At 40.1% G+C, this 22,784-nt stretch overlaps 1 protein-coding gene across 6 annotated transcripts in view; it reads left to right on the top strand.

The window, feature by feature from the left end:
* MAP3K15 (mitogen-activated protein kinase kinase kinase 15) overlaps nt 1–22,784 on the top strand; it is a 100,234-nt gene that overhangs the window by 27,056 nt on the left and 50,394 nt on the right. For all 6 annotated transcript variants that reach the window (XM_066619200.1, XM_066619196.1, XM_066619198.1 and 3 more), the window contains 7 exons: nt 6,925–7,118; nt 8,082–8,250; nt 8,916–9,022; nt 18,940–19,110; nt 20,171–20,283; nt 20,754–20,913; nt 21,955–22,105. In XM_066619200.1, the coding sequence (XP_066475297.1) occupies nt 6,925–7,118; nt 8,082–8,250; nt 8,916–9,022; nt 18,940–19,110; nt 20,171–20,283; nt 20,754–20,913; nt 21,955–22,105 (1,065 nt within the window). The remainder of the gene's footprint in view (nt 1–6,924; nt 7,119–8,081; nt 8,251–8,915; nt 9,023–18,939; nt 19,111–20,170; nt 20,284–20,753; nt 20,914–21,954; nt 22,106–22,784) is intronic.

Raw genomic sequence — 22,784 nt, forward strand, 5'->3', positions numbered from 1 at the left:
ATGCTTTTTAAGATGTGGGAACCAGAACTGAACACAATACTTCAGGTGCAGCTGTACCATCAGTTTGTACAATGGCATTATAATATTGGCTGCTTTATTCTCCTTTTTAATGATCCCTAGCATGGAATTGACCTTCTTCACTGCTGGCGCACATTGGGTTGACACTTTCATCGAGCTGTCCACCAGTACCCCTAGATCTCTCTCCTGAGCTGTCATAGACAGCTCAGACCTCATTAGCCTATATGTGGTTTGGATTTTTTACCCCAATGTGCATTGCTTTACACTTTCCTACATTGAAATGCACCTACCGTTTTGCTGCCCATTCTCCCAGTTTGGAGAGATCCTTCTGGAGCAGAGAGGCTGCACAGTATGGTCTTGGTACGTAAATAAAGGGAAAGAGAGGCAGACTTCAAATTGCCTGCCCCTGCCTCCTTGGTGGAGCCATGGCAGCTTACTTTTTATTTTCTTCCAACTGCCCACTACTGCAATCCTCTTCCAGTTTGCTCCCAGAAAGTCAGAAGAGAATCAGAGCACCCGCTGAAGTGACAAGCTGGAAAGGGTGATGGAACACAGGTAGGGGGCTTGTCTATTCATCACCCTTCTAAAGGTGCCACTCTATGCAACCATTTCAAGTCGCCTCCAGGTTGGACTGTCCCTGGCCTGAAGTTCTAAGAGGGGCAACACTATTGAAGGAGCCACAATGTGTGATCCTTCCACATGACCCAGGGTTTCTCATTGCTCTGATGATTTAGGAAGGACCTCTACTGACCTCTTACACTGACAGTGTAAACATAAAAAGATGCTTAAGTTGCCATGCTCTTGCTTAATTAGTAAATACTTATCCAGATTTATAAAATGTAGCTTTGTTTTATAAATAAGGTATTACTATCTTGTTAAATATTAAATAACAGTTTTTTTAAAAATGAAATCCATCCTTTAGTGTTGAAAACTTTCTTGGTCCTTAACACAACTGACAAATTGCAGTCTTGGAGCATGTTTCCACACTGAAAGCATGTGATAATTCTGGAAATCATTTTAATGAATGCCTGCGCTTTAGGTTATTTCTAATTAATGGAGCCTGCCTTTGGTATGCAGCTGGTTTTTTAAAGTTATGTCTTTATGTTAATATAGTAGGTAGAACTTTTTGAGTTGCAGTGTTCTGTATGATAATAGTTGAACTGGCTACCTTTTAGTTCTTTCTTGTGATCACACATCCTTCGCATCCTGCCCTCACTTTGAACATGTTTGTTTAGTAAAGTGTTTTTTAACGCTTGAATTGTAGAGATTTCCTGTCCATTTGCAGGAGACTTAAAAGCTATGCTCCTGTGCATCTTCTTTACGGGGGATGATAAATTACCTGGACATAGTGAAAAATGATAGCTGGTGCTGTTTTTATAGTAACCAAATGTTCACAGAAAATTCCATAGATGTTGTCACCAATCTCAAGCCTAGTAGGCATTCTGCCAAGTTCACTTTAATAGTAGCTCTGTTTGCAAAAGAATTCATTTATGGAGTTGTTCCTTCCATTCTACTTGAGTGTGTGTGAAGTATATTGAGCATGGAGCAGTTCTTTGCATTGCAACACTCCTTGAAGTAGGCTGTGGATCAGAGCAAACTTCATTAGCACCTCATCCCAATGCTTGTTATGTGGAAGAAGTCCAATGTATTATCTGTAAAATTGGCTTCCAGGTGAGCAGCGTTCTCAGGCTGCTTCTCATGTTGCGGTCTTTTCAGGGCAGACTTAAACTCAGACAAACAACATATATTGTATAAAAGTGGGTATGGATCTGCATGCATAAAACTGTCATGAGAAATAATTTGAATATCTCATGTCAGTGGTTCTCAAACTTTTAGGGAGATTTACTCCCTAAGTAAGTCTTTTGGGGGAGGGCAGTGACGGAGTCTCCAGGACATCGCTAAGGGGCGTGAGGGGGGGGTGCTTTCACTTACTGTGGACTTGGGCAAGCAGCAGGAGGTGTGGGAAGCCCCACGCAGCCCTCCATAGGGCTCCCTGGGCTTGGAATGTTGAGAAGCAGTGCGCATAAACCACCTCCTAATTGTGACACGAAACTGGAAGTGGTTTGTGTGTGCTGTTTCTCAACATTTCAAGCTCAGGAAGTCCTGCAGAGGGCTGTGTGGGGCTCCCTGCACCTCCTGCTGCTTGCCCAAGCCCACAGTAAGTGAAAGCACCCTTCCTTGCCCCCTTTAGTGATACGATCCTGGGGATCAAGTCGCTACCTCTTCCTTCCCCCACCCCTCAAAGTGACAGGGGAAGCTTTACACCAGTGGTTCTCATACATTGAGCACCGAGACCCACTCTTTAGAATGAGAATCTCTCAGGACCCACTGGAAGTGATGTCTTGAACTGAAGTGACATCATCAAGCAGGAAAATTTTTAACAATCCTAGGCTGCAATCCTGCTCACACTTACTTAGGAGTAAGTCCCATTTATTATCATTGTTAAAAGCACATACATAGTAGCTTGTTAAAAGTACATGTCTGTAACATTTCCCCAAATGCAATACTATGGTAGCATCAAGTCTAATATATTAAAAATAAACTATTGAAATGAATGGGGACCCACATGAAATTGGCTCGAGACCCACCTAGTGGGACCTGACCCACAGTTTGAGAAACACTGCTTTACACAAACTGGTGGGTCATGACCCACCAGTTTGAGAACCACTGTCTCATGTATACATAATGGCAAAACAGAACCTGGATACATCTGATGATTCTAGAAATTCTTTCTAAGTGAAAGGAAAAAGTATAACACAAATTCACACTGGCGTACCTGGGGGTGGGTCAAGGGAGGCAAATGCCCCAGAGTGCTATGCCTATGTGGGCGCCACTGCCATCCACGCGTCTCACTGCGTTTCCGCATTTCTTCTTCATCTGTGTCCCCCTCTTCCTTTTTCAAGCCAGGGAGTGGAAGGAGATGGAGGAGCAGTGGGGTCAAGTAAGAGGTCAGAGATGGGCACCCCCCACCAGTCTGCTGCCTGAACTAACTGCTTCAGTTGGCCTTGTAGCCCCAGCCCTGTGGAGAGGGATACTATACTGAAGTGAATAAGGCTACTGAATATATCTCCTTGCTAATTAAAAGAGAGTCATCTCTGTGATAAAAGTGAGGTTGTTAACAAAACAAAGATGTTTTGTAAAATCTTAGTTTGGAGTTTTGTTTTTGCTTTTGGGTTGTTGCAGATGTAGCATTTTTACCGGGCAATTCTATTCATGTCTACTCAGAAGTAAGTACCATGGAGTTCAATGGGGCTTATTCACAGGAAACCCAGTCTGTTAACTATGAGACCAGGAGTGGGTCTGTGCTCTTTCATAAAGCAGTAATGATATCTGTGTTTACAGGATGTAACAGTGCTCTCTTCATTACCAGGGGCTGGATGAGCAGCTAGGCTTCAGCCAAGTTGTGAGCCCATCTCTGCTCCCTTACCCCCCACATTTGCCTGCTACAAGGATCTGGCAACAGGATGGGTGGGCAGAAGGACTGTGGGAGAAGAGGAGGGAAGTCACAAGATAGAAGGCAACAGGAACTTGGTGATTGGAGCTTGGAGGGAGAAGGGAGGCTGACTGGAGTTAATGATAAACTTATTAAGTGGGAGCAGAAAGGGCACCTGGGGGGCTGATAGTGATGGGCAAAAAGAAAGAGGAAGCCTGGGTGAGGAAAGCTGCACCTACTAAAATTTCCTTATGTTCTTCTTTCCTGGTTGTAATTGTTATGAAATTATGTTTTGAGCGAGTCTTTAAGAGTTAAGGGAGCTCCTTCACACCAATGTCCCCCTCCAAGAGAATGGATAACTGAGATTGCAATCCTTTTCACACTTTCCTGGGAGTAACCCCCATTGAACACAATAGGACTTACTTCTGAGTAGCCATGCATAGGATTGCACAGTAAGTCAACTGCAGATTTGTGAAAGCAATCCTTAAGGCTGCAATCCTATCCACACTTAACTGGGAGTAAGCCCCGTTGACTACAGTGGGTTTTACCTATGAGTAGCTATGAATAGGATTGGACTCTTAAAACTGCCTTTGTCCATATTAGCCTACCCTTACTTTATAATCAGCCTGAAGTGGCCTGATGGTTGACTCTTGATTGACACAGGAACAAGGCTTTTTGGTGGTAGTGCCTCATCTTTGGAATTCCCTTCCTAGGGATTCCTTAAGCCCAGTGCCGTAGCTAGCGAAGGGGGGATCCACCCTAAGTACCAGCCTTGGGGGAGAGTGACACCACAAGTGATCAAAATCGCTAACGTTGTGGTGGTTAGGAATAGCTCCATCATGCTATATACTGTTGGATGCAGAATTTAAAGCTGAATGTAATGAAAAAAATGGAGTGTAATATCTCCTTTCTATCTAAAGTTATGGCCAAAAAACTGGAAAACAAAAAACACATGGAGCCCTATGGAAAGTGAATCAGGGCTCTATCACGTGTTTACTTGCAAGTAGGCAAATTTGCCTTAGTCCAGAGGTTTTCAGACTGGGGCGTCGCGACGCCCCAGCCTGAGGGCCCTGGCCTCTTTCCCCTTAAGGAGCAGGGGCAGTGAGGTAGCAGGGAGGAGGCAGTGATGTGATCCCCAGGATCACACTGCTCAGGGGTCTGCAGGGGCTTGGCTGCACTTACCAGAGCCTCCTGCAGCCTCCAGGGGGTGCAGGGAGCCCTGCGTGACCTTCTGCAGGGCTCCCCGATGCTTTAGAAGTGAAAGTGGAGCAGTCGTGCCCTGCCTTCGCTAAACCGGAATTGGAGCATCGGTTTTGCGGAAATGGTTTTGCGCATCGGTTTTGCGGAAATGGAGCGCGATCACTCCACTTTCACTTCTGCTGACCTGGGGAGCCCTGCAGACACTTGTACAGGGCTCCCCACACCCCAGGATGACTGCTGCAGGGACTGGGTAGTAAAGCGTTCATGTGGGGCTCGGCGCCCTACACAAACGCCTTTACTTTACATGAGTAGCCCCATTGTGGGGCTGCTTCCCTTACCTGGGAGAAGGGAATGAAAGTTCCCTTCTCCCGAGGCACCGCCTGTGGTAACCCGAGGCACGCAGGATCCTATGGCAGCCGTTCTCGGTGCCGCCAAGGCTGGGTGCCCTGGGCAGCTCATGATTGGGCTGTGACCTAGCTACACCACTACTTAAGCCCCTTCTCTTTCTGAGTTTTAAGTCTGTAGTAAAAAGCTTTTTGCTCTATAATGCTTTTAATTGCTAGCTTTAGCTGGTATGTTATACTGAAGTTTTTAATGTTTTATCTGGTTGTTGCTTACTATCTTAAGAGGATTTGTCTTAAAACCAGAGCACCAATACTTTAAATGAATTGTGAACTGGAAAATGAGATACTTTCTTTTAAAGAGGGTGATGGTGCCTCACCTCTGCATTTGTTGAATAACCAATGTTTTATGATTAGCCACTTAATTTCCAGGCTGTTTGGTTAAATTAACAAATTAAATATCTCAGCTGCTCTTCAAGCTGTGTGTGAAAAAGAATAGAAATGGAGGGGGCCTGGGAAGAAGAGAAATTTGCATATGATGGAAGAGGAAGGTGTTTAAAAATGATCCACACCGGGTTGTGCTGGGTATGTCACTGTGTTCAGCAGTGCTTGTAATATGTACAATTCAGACATTTACTACTGTATATTTGGATTTGTGCAAGGGAACAATTTCTTTTCAGTAGATAACTTTTTAAAAGATAAATGTCTCACCCTGCGCAACAGGAAAAATTTATGCTATGTTCTAGTGGTATATTCTGAATTGGAGAATTTAGAGTTATTGAGTCTGTTGTCCCAGTACCTCAAAAATGGGTTTTCTGTGTTCAAGTGGGAATCTTCATAAAGTTTTTAGTATTTAAAAGAAATAGTTTATCTTAATCCTCAGGAATTCTTGTTAAAATGTAATTGATAGTAGCTATCCATGCAATCATTATGGACAAAAATATTTTGGTTGCGATTTGGATTTGGGAGATGAATTCAATAGTTTATTTCTTTCTTGCACATGTTTCCATCTGTGTGACTCATGTGGGAAGGAACAAAATGTAGTGCTTGACTGCAACTGAGCAGGCCAATGTGAGTCCCAGTTGCCCTTAACTCCTGGAACGTGCTAATAAGGTGTTTTATCCATAGCTTCTGGTCCAGGGCTAGAGATTCATTTGGATCTGATCCAAGGCTGTCATAAAAGAGCTATATTTGGCTAAAACATAACAGCATCAACTTACAGGAGCACCTCTAGGTATCCAGAGGCATCTCTAGGCATAGGCTTACAGCATTTCAGGTGGCTGTTCAATGAAGTCCAAGAGCAAGGCAATGGCCAAATACAGGGTCTTATATAGGCATGCTGTTTATCTGCATTGATTTATTTTATAGGGAAATTTGTGCTAATTGGCCAGACATAGACTAACTGGTAACAAAATGACATATGTTCCAAGTTCTCTTCATTAGGAGACATCAGACCTGTGTAGCAGATCATTGGCCAGGCTGATACCAGCAAGAGATGTTCCCATCATTAGGGAGAAAGGTTAACAAGGTACATCTAAATTAATATGCATAAAAAATAAACAAAGCCTTGGGCTTTGAAGTAGACAGATGTCTTATCGCCCTGTTCCCATAACATTGAGCAGCTACTGCAGATGAGGTCTTTAGTTTGAGTCCAACTTTTCATGAAAATAGTTCATTGAGACGAAGACAGCTCCCAGGAGCTGGGAGCAACACAAGGGATGCCTGATAGGCATAGGGGATAATTGCTAGCCATTATATTTTGCTGATACAGCTATGGACAGCTAGACATATAAAGGTACAGGCATTTCTGCATGTATGTTTGCCCTTGTTTCCTAAAAAGAGATCAGTCTGTCCATCCAAAGTTTGGAGCTCTATTTAGTATAAATTTAATTATTGCTCTGTTCTAATGTTTTGATACCTTTATTTCATTAGGCTTCAAGCGGCAATTACTACTTCATTCCTTACATTGTAACACCTTGTGCTGATTATTTTTGCTGTGAAAGTGATGCCCAACGCAGAGCTTCTGAGTACATGCAACCTAATTGGGACAACATCTTGGGGCCACTTTGTGTTCCACTGGTGGACAGGTGTATCAACCTTCTTAAGGACATCCATGTAACATCATGGTAATTTTAGCACTCTTTGCCTTTTTATTTGCAGGTTTCCCCCTAGGTTTTTAAAAGAATCTGCAGGATTTCCAGTGATTATAGATTTGTTCCCTGCCAAGTGCTTTGGCTATAGTCTTAATTTGACAAAATGTCTTTCTCTATGCAGCTGTTCTAGTAAGCAAGGCAAGCAATTGGTGTTTATTTTCCAAGATACTGTACCAATAAGCAGAATCAGAACTGCCAACTCAGCAAAAGAGATATACTTAAAACTAATGTGACTTTCAAAGCACACTGTTGTAATAAAACCTTTGAAATGGGTATCTCTTCTTGTGCCTTATGGGTAAGGTAAAAACTTTGAGTTGTACCTGCCTATCACAACTAACCACCCCCGGCTGTAACTGACAGTGTTTTACAGTGAGAGGCTTTACATGGTCTTTCTTTCTTTTATCTTCCCCCCCCCCCCAAATAATATTTCTAAAACCCATTGCTGGTTGAAGTATTAATTTACTGGTGGGTAGGTACAGTACTGCATTGTGAATTAAAGAGGCTCTCACAGAAAGTAAGATAATAAAAGCGAGAGAATGGAGAATTACAAGTTAGGTTTTACAGATAGATAAAATTTCAACTATACAGGTTGAGCCTACTTATCTGTGGATTTTCCATCTACAGTTCTGGCTCAACAAGTCAGCTTAGCCTGAACCTTCCGGGGCTTCCCCACCTTCCAAAGGCCTTATAAGGTCCTATTTTATAAGGGGTACCTAACTGTGGATTTTTTATCCATGGTTTTTTAGTGTCTATGGGAGGCCCAGGAACAGATCTTGCGCGGATACCAAGGCATCACCTGTACTTGGAATCTCTCCATATTGTCTTCCAAGAGGGATTCCTCACAGAATAACAGGGGGTAATGCTTTGATAGTGTAACAGTTCAGCTACCTCAGGATAACAATTCTGATACATTGTTTCTTGTGCGTGTTCTCTTAGTGCTTATTGCAAGGAAACTCTGTTAAATGACATTAGAAAAGCCAGAGAGAAATATCAAGGAGAAGAATTAGCAAAGGAATTGGCCAGGATTAAGCTTCGTATGGACAATACTGAAGTCCTGACTTCTGACATTGTAATAAACTTACTTCTGTCATATCGAGATATCCAGGTATGTTACTTTTATTATGTTACTTTTTACCATATTTCATTTTTTTTCTAGAGTTTTCACCCATTGTAGGTCTTAGATGCTTTGTGGGATGATATTAATTCAAGTTTAGAATCAGTGTTATTTGCTACAAATTTTGTGCCCTTTTCCAAGATATTCATCCACATGAGTTGCCATTTGAGAAAATGAACTCCATAATTTTTTGTTATTTGACTCTATAACCTTATTTATCTAATGCATTGATTTTACTTAGTGCTCTTTGGTTTATTTGTCAGTAAGTTTTCCACTAATAGATTAGCTGTAAGCCTGCTTTGCAATTAACTGCACACTTGTCTTCAGCTGGACATAGAAAGAGTTTAAAGAAATATCATACATTTAGTAGAGTAAGTGGCTTGTTAACACAAGAAAGGACAAGTTCTGTCAAGGAGTGTATTGGTTTATAAATCGTGGTCCCAGCAGAGTTGTTTGTTTGTTCCTTAGGGACAAATAATATCTTATTCTCAGGTTCTGCTCTGAGAAGAAATATTTGTCAAGGCAAAAATCTATAAATCTTTCTTAAGAATTCTTGGCCATGGTCATTTTTAGTAAGCTAGGAAAGTAAAAGCTGTTTGATGGATGGATTTCTTTTATTAAAGCTTTCTTTTATTGGCTTTTCCTACTGTTACTAGGACTATGATGCTATGGTGAAACTAGTGGAAACACTAGAAATGCTCCCAACTTGTGATCTGGCTGATCAGCACAATATTAAATTTCACTATGCATTTGCATTGAATCGGTAAGATTAAACACTCTTTGAATTCATTTATGATAAACAGAGATGGGCAGCTGTGTCATATACAATGCATCTATGCCTTATAACGAACTGCAGCAATGGCTGAAAATACACAGTTTTAAATAGGAAAGTGGCTGGAAAGTTTTCAGCCTAAGATCAAATTCAGTTCTATTCTATGTAGACGGATCATTTCCCCCTCCCCCCTTTCTCATACTGTTTCTTTCCAGAAAATAATTAAATTTCTTCTGTGGGTTATACCTAATTGAATTCTACTTAGCAGGTTGGTAATTTTATTTGTAATTTCTTGAAGTAGACCAATATGTATAGATAGTGACCCACAGCCCAATCCTATCCAAATTTCCCCACGCAGAGGCAGTGGGGTCAGAATAATTTGCACTGTGTCCCTTGGGAGAATTTTGCAGTCTGGATGTCTTCTCGAGGTAAAGGGACATTTGTCTCCTTGCTCCAGGGAAAGCCTCAGCCGCAGCAGTGGGTCTACTTGGACCTGTGCCTGCTAAATTGCTGGCGCAGGTCCAAGTGGTCCCATGTTCAGATTTCAGGCCCAGGAAGGTGTATAGGTCCTATGTGCAGGTCAGCGCCACTGATCCTGTCCTTTCTCGGATCCAAACAGTCTGCACTGGCAGAGCACTAGCTGCACTGGTGCAGAGTCACAATAGGATTGTGCCCCTAGTGTCAGATGATCCTCTCACCACCACCTCTTTGCCTGTATAGGGAAAGTGTCATATATGAAAAGGCCCTAAAATTATGAAGTGAAGAAGCATACTCTTGTTGTCTTCACTGTCAAATTTCATCAGTTATGAATACTGTTAGTCACAGGGAATATTTTGCATTGTCCTGGCCTTAATGTTGTTCTGTTCCCCCTGTTGTACAAATGACATTACTGAGTTTGATGCTGTTTGTGTGTTTATCAAGATAGTGTATCAAGGCTGAACTATATAAATAGCTTCACTGATTAAATTATACTATCTTGGAATGTGATCACCCCTGTTTATCCTCACTTGTTTTCATCCTATTCCTATCCCAAATCTGTAGGTCAGGGAAGGAAACATTACAGGTGAACATTGCTTAGCAACATTCTGATCAGCGATGGACTGCATATGCGACGATCTATTGCTGATCCTTGCTTTCCCCTCCCTTCCGGCACCCGGAGCTGAGGGGAACTGTGCTCCCCTTGCCTCCAAAGGCTTTTCTGAGCTTGGCAGAGGCCCTACATGTCCACCCGCAGCCTCTGTGGAGCTCAGAATGGCCAAAAAGGCCAAAAAATTGTTACTTCTGGTTTCCAGAGGGAAACCAAAAGTGACTTTTTTCACCTTATAAGGCATTCTGAGAAACAGTAAAGCCCCTGGAGGGCTTCCCCAACCTTAGAATGCCTTATAAAGCAAAAAAAGTTACTTCCTGTTTCTCTCCAGAAAGGGGATTGCCCCTGTGTGGCTCAGAAAGGCCTCCAGAGGTTTTGCACAGGTGCTCAGAAAAGGCTCCATAGGTTTTGTGCATGTGATGTCATCTAATGACGGTGTCACTTAACAACGGGATGCAAGAATACATCCCTGTCATTAAGCAACACACACCCGTACAGTGAAGCTGTTCCCTGTTAATTATAATATAGTCACTAATAACTGAGGTTCATTATTGTAGTGCAACTTCTAGTTTTACAGCCAATATAAGTTAATATAATAGATAATTACTTATGTCACAACATGAAAATACAATTACTTTGTGAATGGTTTTGTCATACATGTTACAGGTTCAACTGTCCTGTATTTTCACTACTATGAAATTTAACACTGAGGTCATGTTTATAAATGATAACTCGGATAGTAAAGTGTTGGTAACAGCTGCTTCAAGAATGAAGTCATAGCCTTAATATTGCTTGTAAATTAACATGATGGAAAGATAACCATACCCACTGCACAAACTAACAGGCACCTTTAGCCCAACATCTCTGCTGTTGGCCTTTTGAAGAATAAAAAGTGTTGAACAGTGAGATAAGATATTTTTCCTATAGTTGACATAAGTACATTAAAAAAAAAAATCCCTTAATTTAGAAGGAGAAACTGAAAAAGATCTGTTTGGTTATGTTATCTTTGGTGTACGTTTCAGAGCTTCTAAATAGTGTGCACCTGCTTATATGTAAATACATTGAGGTATCAAGACCTACTTTGGGCATCCTTCTGAATGAATTGACTGAACCCAGCCATATTTTTGAACTTTTTTCTCTTTGAAAGAATATCTTTTGAAAATCCCTTTGAGAAACTTAAATGCAGAATGAATCAATCTGTGACATTTTAATCCACACCAACCTTCTTGTTTCCTTTCACTTCTGTCACATACTGTACATACTAATCTTGATACATTTAATTGTGTGCTTCATTCTCCTGGACCTGTAGGCTTTAAAAATAATGATAATGTTAATAAATTATGATGATGATGATGCTTGTTAATAAGCATTGAATAGATGCAGATTTTGTGACTCCATTCCATGCCCACACAAATAAACCTGAGGAAGTATTTCTGAAAGGGCCATATGGATCATTTGACATGGAACCAGGAAATAGGTGCAAGATTTTATATTAGAGAACCAGGAAGAGGAATATAAATAGAAGTGGATCACAGACTAAGAAGTGAACTAAAACTTCTCATATGGATAATATTAATTTGCTTGTCAAACCTTTGATCTGGATACATTTTAAGTCTCACAAGTATAATCTTTTGTTGTTTGTTACATTCTGGTCCTAAAGCCCTGACTACAGTGAAAGTGTTTTCATTTAGCAGTCTGAGCCACATCAAATCTCTATCCAACCAAAATGACACAGTCGAAGTAGCAAAACTTTCAGACTTTCCATAACTCTTTTAACTTTGCTTCATATCCAGCTTAACTAAGAGATCTAGAGAATTCAAAAGCTTGCTGCTCAAAGTTTCCTATCATTTTTGTTGGTCCTAATAAGGCATTAGTAGATTGTGGATTTGGAATTTCTACATTCTAAATACTGTACAGATCCAACCTTTTTATACACGGATTTTTATACACGGATTTGACTCAGTACCAATGGCCTCTGCAAATGAGAAGGAATGTACTGATCCCTGGAGAAGGGGAAAAATGCACCCTTTTAAATCGTAGTCATACAATCCACAGATTTTTCTATCTCAAAGCTGATGAGAAGGGCACTTTAAATTAAAGGAAAACAGTCCTTTAATAATGCCAGAGAGGGCAGCCTGCTGACAATCTATCAATCATTCTCTCTGCAGGCTTCTTTCCTCCCTTCCCCCTGAGCATGGGAAAGAAGGTTAAATGGCAGAGATTATCACCCTCTCCATTCTTTCCCCCTCAGTGTGGCTCCTGGTGAAGGAAGGGATTGAAGCCTAAACTCCTGGAGAGAGACTGATTGTATCTGTGTGCATTACAAAGGTCAGCAAGGCTGTTTTTAAATCCTGGAGCAAAGAAACTTTGTTCTTTAAATTGATTTGCTATAGTGTGTTTTTTGCCATCCACAAGAGTGCTTGTAAGGGAACCCTTGCAAATAATGAGTCTCAACCTGTATATCAATTTCATCTGCTGTAGATACACATTTTTTCCCTTTTCCATTATACATGACTGTGTTTACCTATATGGTAACTCCCCCCCCCAAAAAAAAAATATATATAAATATGGAAGTTTTCTTACTATAGGAAAGTGAAGCATAGTTTTCTTACTATGCGTGTGAAGCAGCCTGAGTGATTGTAATTCCAGTGCCTTGAGGCTAGCACAGTGTTTCTCAATGTTCATCCTCCATTGTACCACTTCACATGGTCCACCTTCTCAAAGTACCACTGGATGTAACTGGAAATGCCATCATTACCGGTTACTTCTGGTCTGGGAGACCAGATGCTACATAACAAACACCAGTAAGAGGCTCAGGATGGACAGGAGGGCTTTTTCAAGTGCAAAAAAGCATGCTTTGGAGCTCTGCCTGCCAAGGCAAGTCTCCTACCACTTGTATTGTATTCCTGGTCTTGCTGCTGGGCAGCAGGTGTCCAGGGCTCCCACGAGTACCAACAGCCACCATTTCAACTACCACTGGTGGTACCCGTACCACTAGTTGAGAAACACTGGCTTAGCATAGCTGTGTTCCCAAACAATGAAAAATTCATATAATTCACTCAGGGACAGTGGGGAGCAGAGTGCCAGGACTTCTTTTGCGGAAATGGTGACATAATCAGTATGAACACTCAGATGCTGTTTTAAAGACTTTATTTCAAAAGAATTCCATCAAGAAGAGACATCCAGCTCAGCGACAGGTAGCAAGCTATTTGCATGGGGCCATATGTTAATATTCTAGGGTAGCAACTATCTACCTTTTTCATCTCCTGGCACACTGAAAAGGTGCTAAAATGGTCAAGGCACACCATCAGTTTTTTGACAGTTGACAAAGTACACTGCAATGCCGGCTGAGGGCTCACATTCCCCTAAGGCCCTACTAATAAGTAACTCTCCACAAAACTCCTGTGGCACACCTGTACACTGGCTGTTCTAGACCATTGTTTTTCCCAAGGGCTGTTTGAGAGACAATATGTAGCTCATGTTATGGTAAGACTACAATCATATGTAAATGCCCAATCCTAGGCATATCTATTCAGAAGTACGTCCCATTATTCTTACTTCTATTCAGAAGTAAGTCCGGGGGTATTTGAGGGACCGCCTCCTTCCCTACAATCCGGCCCGTGTTCTTAGATCTTCTGGGGGGGCCCTTTTGACTGTGCCGCCACTAAGAGATGTGAGAGGGGTGGCGGCCAGGAAGAGGGCCTTCTCAGTGGTGGCCCCCGAACTATGGAATACCCTCCCCTTAGAACTGAGAACTGCTCCCTTGTTGCTAATGTTTCGGCGTGGACTGAAGACCTTTTTATTTCAAAAAGCTTTTAATTGTTGACAGGCTGGCTGGCGTTCTTGCTTTTTATATGAAAATCCACAGGGTTTGTTTTATTTTGTTTTTAGCTTTTTAATCATTGTAAATTGTTTTTAACTGTTTTTCATGTTGTATTTTTAAATTGTTTGTTAGCCGCCTTGTGTGCCCGTTGGGCAAAAAGGCGGGGTACAAATTAATAAAATAATAATAATAATAATTAGAGTCAATGGGGCTTACTCCCAGGAAAGTGTGAATAGGATTGGGCTGTAAGTCTTATTGGGTACAGTGAACTTACTTCTGAGTAAACATGCATAGGCTAGCACTTGCTTCCTGCAATCCTATACAACTAAAGTGGGGTAAGTCCCACTGAACTCAGTAGGATTTACTTCTGAGCAGACATGTTGATAATTATGCTATAATATACCTTTATATATGTATTAGGGATATTTTAATCCAGTTTTTCAGTTGTATTCACTTGTTTTATACTGTTGGAACCTATTACACGAGTCTGAGATGAAATGATCTAAATCTTTAAATGAAGTATAATTTTTGAAGTAGAAATAGCTGGCAGGAAGAGAAAGGCACAAAGCATGAAATTTAAAGTTGATTTTTTTTTTTGTATTATAGCATAAAATTATCTTTTGAAGCTGCTTACTTAACCAAAGCAAGTTCTGTACTACAGTATGTATTTCTTAGTGTTTTTGAAATAAAAAGTAGTGTAAGGAGTTTATTAACCGTATAGTTCCACTTCATGAATTTACCAGTACGTGAAAATTTTTTACAGTGAATAATATTTTATTTTCTAGACAGCACTGATTTGTGAACAGATCACTGTAAGTGCCAGTTAGTGTTGCAAATATGATGCCTGCTGTGCTGTACATTGGCCAACAAATGTCACAGCTGTGTACTCCATCTGCAGAAAATCCCACATTTCCTTAAATCCAAGCATCTCTACAATGTGTGCAATCACATTATCACGTATTAGACTTGTGTATTGATCTTGGCAATCTGTAATAATAATAATAATAATAATATACAGTATTTATATACCGCCTTTCTTGGTCTTTATTCAAGACTTTATTCAAGGCGGTTTACACAGGCAGGCTTATTAAATCCACGCAGGGATTTTTACAAATTGAAAGAAGGTTCTCTCTTTCAAGAACCACCACATTCAAGATGTTACACTCCGATCTGGTTTAACATTCTGGCCTCCATCCTCCCACGCTCTGAGCAGATGGAACAGCTCAGCTGCAGCTTGCGGCTGCTTCAAGGTCGCACGGTGCCGGTGGCCTCGAACTGGCGACCTTGTGGATGTTAATCTTCAGGCAAATGGAGGCTCTACCCTCTAGACCAGACCTCCTGCCTCCTACAGGAATGATCTGTACATCATTCCTGGATAAATTAATTGCATTCTTTGGTCAATTACATTCAGATAATCTGATGTAGAATGACTTTCTAGAGAAACGTGTATTTTTTTATGGCTGGGTAATTTAAAATACATGCAAATGAACTTAATGGCATAAGTCATAACAAATATTGGACAACTAATTATACATCCATATCCTATACCCATATAGGGAAAATTTTTGCCATACTAATATGCATGGATGGATATTTTTTGTAGCTATGCTGTAGTCTTGATTGCTTTTTACCTTTTGATTGCTTCAGAAATCAAAACAATTCAATATTATGTTCCTTTCATGAATGAAAATGGTAGTTTGCCTGCCACTGACTTGTCCAACATACAAACACACTAGTTTTTAAATTATAAAACCTCTTTCTAGTTATCAAGGGGTCAGGAATTCATCAGCAGATCTGAAAAATTTATAGATTGATAAATAGTTTAAACCTCACTGGACATTAGCAGAACATTTTAAAGTGGCTTTTAGCCTGCAAAGTAGTGTTTGCTTTTTTTGCTGCAGTTTTTTTCTGCTTATATTGAAGTGTCTTTTTAATGCAAACAATGAGAGTGCCTTCTATGTAAGTTTATTTAAGGTATATCTGATTTTATTTAGACAGGAATCTTTGAGTAGGATTGTTGATTAAAAATACTTTATCATCTTTAATGTGTTCAGCGCCAATGATAATGTGCATGTTTAAAAATGTGGTCATCCTTAAAGTGCCTCAAGACTATAGTTCACAGCCACACTATTACTTAGAATAAGACATTATTTGTTTTAAATAAGTCAGCGTGGTTGGGGGAATCATGAAGGTGTTACGTGAAAATCCCCTTTTGCCTTTTAGTGGTGATTTTCTCTCTATCTGGTTATGTACTATGGAACTAAAATATCATGCAAGTTAAACCTCAGCACACAGGCCACAATCAGGTCAAGTCACAAGCTTACACAACCTCCACCTCCCTGTGATTACACATTATAGGAGGAAGTCTGGCATCTTAAATCCACCTCCCTATGGTCACAGATTATCATTGTTTATTGTTTTAACCCAGTCTCCTACATTACTGTATTCATTGTATCCTTTTAACCCAATCACTGCTTAAGTACTGTATGCAAACCTGAACTGCCTTCTGTGTGCTGCTGATTCATTGTATTGTTTAAGTTCCCCCATCTAGGAAGCCAGCCATTAGACCCCATTGAATTTTGCTGATAATCCTTTCACACACTCCCAAGCACCCTGCAGGTAGTAAACAAGCTACCATCCAGCTCAGCTCTTTCTGAAAACCCCTTTTTAAGAGAGGGCTTTCTCTCACATGGTCTCTCTCTTGCTCCCCCTCTAAGGACCAACACATCTGTGTTGTGTCAGAGGGTCCTCCACACAGGACTCTCCCCCCCCAACCAACTGCTCTACAGGACAGGTAACTATCTTGCGTCTGGAACTTTTTTCCTTCTTTCCACCCCCTTTTTTCTCCCCTTCTCTCCCCATCTTTAGTCAGCAACTGGGTTTGGCAGACCAGGGACCCCTAAAATCCTTCCCTACAACCTTCCCTTTTTCTAATTTCCTCGGATGCACCAAATACTCTTTACATGCAACCACCATAAAAGCTAGGCACACTAGATTCAAGTACTAGGACCAAGAAACTTATACGTACTTATCATTTTTCCATGTGCATTATGTTTACCTTTTTGTTTTTGTAATAAAACTATAATCTTTTATTAAAAGTTATCTTTCTCTCAGTCTCCTCTTTAAGCTAAAGGGAATTTCTTTGCATTACGCCATCTTGTTATCCAGCCTGCAATCCTGAGATTCCAATAAGGGTAGTGTAATAATTCCCCTAACAAAACAGCCCTTTTGGTAACAAAGGAGCCTGTTCTCCCTCTCTTTGCATGGAGGACTTAATACACTGGCTCCCCAAGTTATTATGTCCAAGTTATGGATGTTCAAGTTACAGATGGCTGTGTTGGTGCTTTTGTGCAAGGCACGATAATGCTGACCCAACAAGAACTGGATGTTTCAATGTAAGTACATTTCCACTTAAGTACAGACCCCTAGGACCTGACCTACACTTAAGTAGGGGACTTGCTGTGCATTTCTTCATGGTTTGCTCAAACCATAGTTTGCTGCTAATGTCCAAACTTGAAAATGAGTATGAAAAAGCCTTCTAAGCCAGAACTGCAAAATGGAATTCCTTTTATGTCAGCAGAATTTCCAGGTATTAGGTTTCTCAGACAGCTTCTCTTACAACTATTTCAACATGAGCTTCTTTGTATATGTTTTAGAATGGCTAGAAAGAATGGAATCTCAGTTGTGGAGTAATGCAGTTCAGTAATTACAGATTTTTTCATTTTAATGTTCAGTACTGATGCTGAATTTCAGATTGCTTGTTTGGAGTTGGCAAAGTAAAAGCTGTTGTATAAGACTGTTTTTTGTTTTTTTTTTAACTATAGTGATAAAATCTACTATATTAATCATCCAACTTTTAAGTTGGCTACATGTAAGACAAATCATGTACAACAATTCGCAGTCATGTGAAGTGTGCTGTGGCTACCCAATGCAACCACTTAGGGCGCAATCCCAACCCCTTATGTCAGTGCTTTCCAGTGCTGACATAAGGGCAATTCAGCTCTGAAGTAAGGGAACAAACATTCCCTTACTTGGAGGAGGCCTCCATGAGTGACACCCAACTGCAGGATGCAGCACATGTCCCATTGGCACCGCTATGCTAGCGCTGGAAAGCACTGACATAAGGGGTTAGGATTGCGCCCTTAGTTGCACAGTCTTCAAAGTGAAGAAAAACATAAATATGATCTCTAGTAGAGAAACTGTTGTGGGTGAAGTGAACCTTGTATTGGGCAAAAAGAATATACACCAATGTATCTTGTGTAAGCAGAATATAATATGTGCCATGGATACAAACAAAAAGCTCTTTAATGAACATTAAAGATGTAATTTATAAGTGGTTTTTATATCTTCCTCTCACTTCAGTAATTTAAAGAGTTACTTCTACCCTTTTGATGAGAGAGTATATATGTAAATATATATACATTTGGCAGAGTCGTATATATAAACTAATTACCTAGAGCAGTGGTTCTCCAACTTTAGCTCCAGGACCCAAGTTTTTAGAATGAGAATCTGTCAGGACCCGCTGGAAGTGATGTCATGACCAGAAGTGACATCATCAAGCAGGAAAATTTTTAACAATCCTAGGCTGCAATTCTAGGCTGCAGCTTTGCTACTCATCTCGCCTCTAGCAACATGAGATAATAGAGGATATTATAATTTAAAAGTCTAAGGGCCCAATCCTAGCCAGTTTTCTAGCACTGATGCAACTGAGCTGTGCCAGCTGCATCTTGCAGTTGGGGGGGGCAGTCACACAGGCCTTCTCAAGGTAGGCTGCATTGTGACTTCATCAGTGCTGGAAAGTTGAATGGGATTGAGCCCTAATTTGAATAAAGGGAAAAGAGCTGGCAAGACACAGTAGTGGCATATGTTTCCTTGCATAACATATATGCCAGATGTCAGATCCAGCTCTGGAGAAGTCTATTAGCAGGAAAGAAAAGCTGTGTTTGTGTTTACAAATGTATGGTTCTTTATCCTCCTAATTTCCTGCCTTCATTACAGAAGGAACAATGCAGGTGACCGAGGGAAGGCATTGCAAGTGATGCTCCAGGTCCTGCAAACATGTGATCATCCTGCACCAGACATGTTCTGCTTGTGTGGGAGAATCTACAAGGATATATTCCTTGATTCAGACTGTAAAGACACCAGTAGCCGAGACAGAGCCATTGAATGGTAAGAGAAGTTATAGTGTGGTGAATGTTGCTACATAACTGTGCAAAAGTAAAAAAAAAAGTATCCTGTGATGATGATTTGTATACTGCTTTTCAACAGAGTATTCACAAAGCAGTTTACATAGTAAAATAAATCAATAAGTGGTTCCCTGTCCCCAGAGGGTTCACAGTCTAAAAAAATTACAAAAGATGCCATGTTAGAGGCAAAGCAGGACAGTTGCTCTTCCCTGCTAAATATAAGAAGACACCATTTTTAAAGGAACCTCTTCAACCAGTACTCCTCTCTCCCTGATTTTGTCCTCTCAATTCTGTTCTGCTCCTTCGCTTCACGTTTCCCTTTCCATCTTTGGCATCTTCTCTCTTTCCCCTTTTTCTTCCTCCTGTTTTTGCATATTTCTGTTAAACCCATCAACCACCATGTTTTTGCCTGTCCCTCTGAATTTCTGTCTGCTGCAAGGCTGATGTCATTCTGGTTCTCTGAATTGCTCAGCAATGATGTCTTCACTGATCACTGAACAAAGGAGCTGTGACTGTGATGGGCTACATGTGGCTCATACAGCAGTGGGTGATCACAAGCATGAAATGATGGAATATTTCATGAAGCAACTCTTACTTTTGAACATGGGAAGAGTGCCTTCCTTACACATAAAGTGACTTTTAAAAAAAGACAAAAATGACCTGGTAACTTTTCATGTTAAATTGTAAGAATTATTAATATTTCATTTGAAATCCTTGTGTTACTAGTGGAATAAAAATGTAAATAATATTTGGTGTAAAAATTAAAATTTAACTTACATGATACATCTTTGGACATAATTGTTTAGACAACATTATATGCATTGGCATGTTTAAATGTGGCCGAAAGCTGTTCACCTTTCCTTTAATGCTGTCTGATTAAATCTTCCACTCCCACCTTTCCAGGGTTACTTGTTTATAAACAAGAAATGAATTAAAATTAAGATTCTGTAGTATGCAACAATAGTTGTTCATTGTGAGCTGAGGATTTCAAATGTTTTTCCTTGCAAGCTTGGTTTTCAATTTGTAAAATTTTATCTCTGCAGGTACCGCAAAGGGTTTGAGCTCCAATCAACTCTGTATTCTGGAATTAACCTTGCAGTTTTGCTGATTGTTGCAGGACAGCAGTTTGAAACCTCCATGGAATTAAGGAAAATAGGTGAACAGAGTGATTAGACTGGTTGTGCAATAGTAGAGTTGTTAATTCTTGCTAGGCACTTTGATAATGCTCTACATTACTTAACAGCAGTTGTTATGGCAAATGTGAGATAAGTCAGAGTGCTGTACTTTCAGTTATAAGTGAACACCAATAATATATAATTTCCATTATCAACTGCTATAAAGGAAATTGTCTATGACTACTGTCATGCAAATTGCACTGCTCATTTCCTCTCAAAGTCAAAACATAACCAGTGAAAGAAATTCCACACCTGCAACATTTCCTTCCCACCAGTGATGTTTAGTTGCAGATGGCTAATGTCCCTATACAGAATTCTCCGCTGCCTCTCAGATTTTGAAGTTGTTTTTTGGTTTTTTTTTAGGAATGCATGCCCTTCTCTTTCCAGGCTCTCTGAATGGGGATTGTTGGGTTTGCATATAACAGAATCTTTCTTATCTGAATTCTTCAAGGTGTGCGATTAAATAGCTTGTTGGGAAGAAAAGGGAGCTTGGAAAAAATGAATAATTACTGGGATGTCGGGCAGTTCTTCAGTGTAAGCATGTTGGCCAATGACATTGGTAAAGCAGTGCAAGCAGCAGAAAGACTGTTTAAACTGAAACCACCAATCTGGTATGTATCAGGACATACTGTAATTGAATATGTGTAACTACCTTCCTGTTTCCTTCACTGGGCTACTTTAGGGTCTTCTGAGCTAGGGCATAATAATCATTCTTTATTACATGATGGAAACAGTGGCCATATTTGTATTCTTTAAAAGCATGGAAATGAAGGAGGTTATGGCTTTTGTGCAACGGAAAGTTTCAGTGTGTCTGCCTCTGTATTGTTTGCATGAGACATCATAATGCTTTATTTATGTAGTATGCATAATTTAAGTGCAGAATGTAGTACAGCATAGAAAGGTACTGTATTAATGCAGTTCTTTACTCTTTCATTTAACATGATGATGATGATGATAATAATGTTTATATACTGTTTTTCAACAAAAAAAAGTTTTGAAACCAAATTGCATGGTAAAATAAATGAAAAGATGATTCCCTCAGTTTGTAATCTTAAAAATAATAAGAGTCACCAGGAAACAAAGATGCTGTTCTGTATAGGGACATTTGTTCTCGCTCTATAAGAGCCTTCCATTGGCATGGTGTCTTCTTCAATGGAATGTACCTAAACTAATTTTGTAAATCATTCATTTGTGAAACAGGACTGCAGATAGGAAAAAAAGTTAAGGTTTATGTTGCATGAGATAGCAATTTACTCTTAAAATGCAGATGTAGAGCCTCCTGAGGATTAATTTCAAAGATCCACAGGGAATTTTGAGGACAGAAGTGTAAACACAATGTGCCTATTTGTGTTCTTACAATAGCATTTGCAATAGTTGCTCCCATACCAACCAATTTGAGTACTGATTTCCAATTTTAAGTTCAAATCATGTGGAGACTGGTGCTTGCAATAAGGGAATTAGGAGAATTAAGAGTTGGCTACAGTGTGTAGAAAGATGTAGAAAAAGACAAATAGTCCTAGCAAGGTCAGTTTCGATCCAAGCTGTCTGTTTTCAGTGACAGAGCTCTGTAATTTAAATGAAAGGTCTTGTTTCATCATTTGTTACCTGCTATTGTTTTGTTGATTGATTGATTTTATGTGTATGTGTTCCAGGTATTTGAAGTCCTTAGTACAGAACCTGATGTTAATTCAGCGTTTCAAGAAACTAACCATAGAACATTCTCCTAGACAAGAGAGATTGAACTTCTGGTTAGACATCATTTTTGAGGCAACCAAAAAGACGACTAATGGCTTGAGATTTCCAGTAAGACTCTTGGTGTATAACAGTATTTGGATTGTGTTTTAGTATTGAGTTGAATGTATTTGAATACTGCAGGCTGATGTTATGAATTGCTATGAAAACTAACTGGCAGAATCCAGTGGCAAATAAACTATGTTAAACGTAGGTCAGAGATAGCTGGCCTGGGCCTGAGGATTGGACTTAAGGAGTGAGACAAATTGCTGCTTGCCTTTTGCTGCCAAAGACATCTGTAGGATCACTGATAAACAGGAATCATTTGTAGCAAAAGCCCTTCTTCCGTCATTCCATTGCTGCATGGCAATAGGCACCATTTTGTTTTGGGGGTTTTTTCTCGATAAATGCCTCAGCTATCAGGACTGTGATATGCTGTCCAAAGTGGTGATAATGGCTGTACCAATTTTTTTTTCAGGAGGCAGGGAGCAAATGGATGCTGAGAAAGTGTTCAATAGGTTCAAACAGATTTTTTTCTAAAGTTTATTTAGCAACTCAGTTTTGGACCAAATTTTACTTTGTGGGTATATGTTAATAATAGTTTTGTTTTTTTTAAAAGGAGGGGGGGTGTTGGTTGGTGGGGATCTATTTGACCTGATCTTATCAGAAAAAAATAATGCAGCAGGGTTATCCTTTACAGCAGTTTTATATAAAATTTGGGGATGAGAGTTTTCCACCATGTTTGGCTGAG

Source organism: Tiliqua scincoides, chromosome 3 (genome assembly GCF_035046505.1).
Source record: "Tiliqua scincoides isolate rTilSci1 chromosome 3, rTilSci1.hap2, whole genome shotgun sequence".
NCBI lineage: Eukaryota > Metazoa > Chordata > Lepidosauria > Squamata > Scincidae > Tiliqua > Tiliqua scincoides.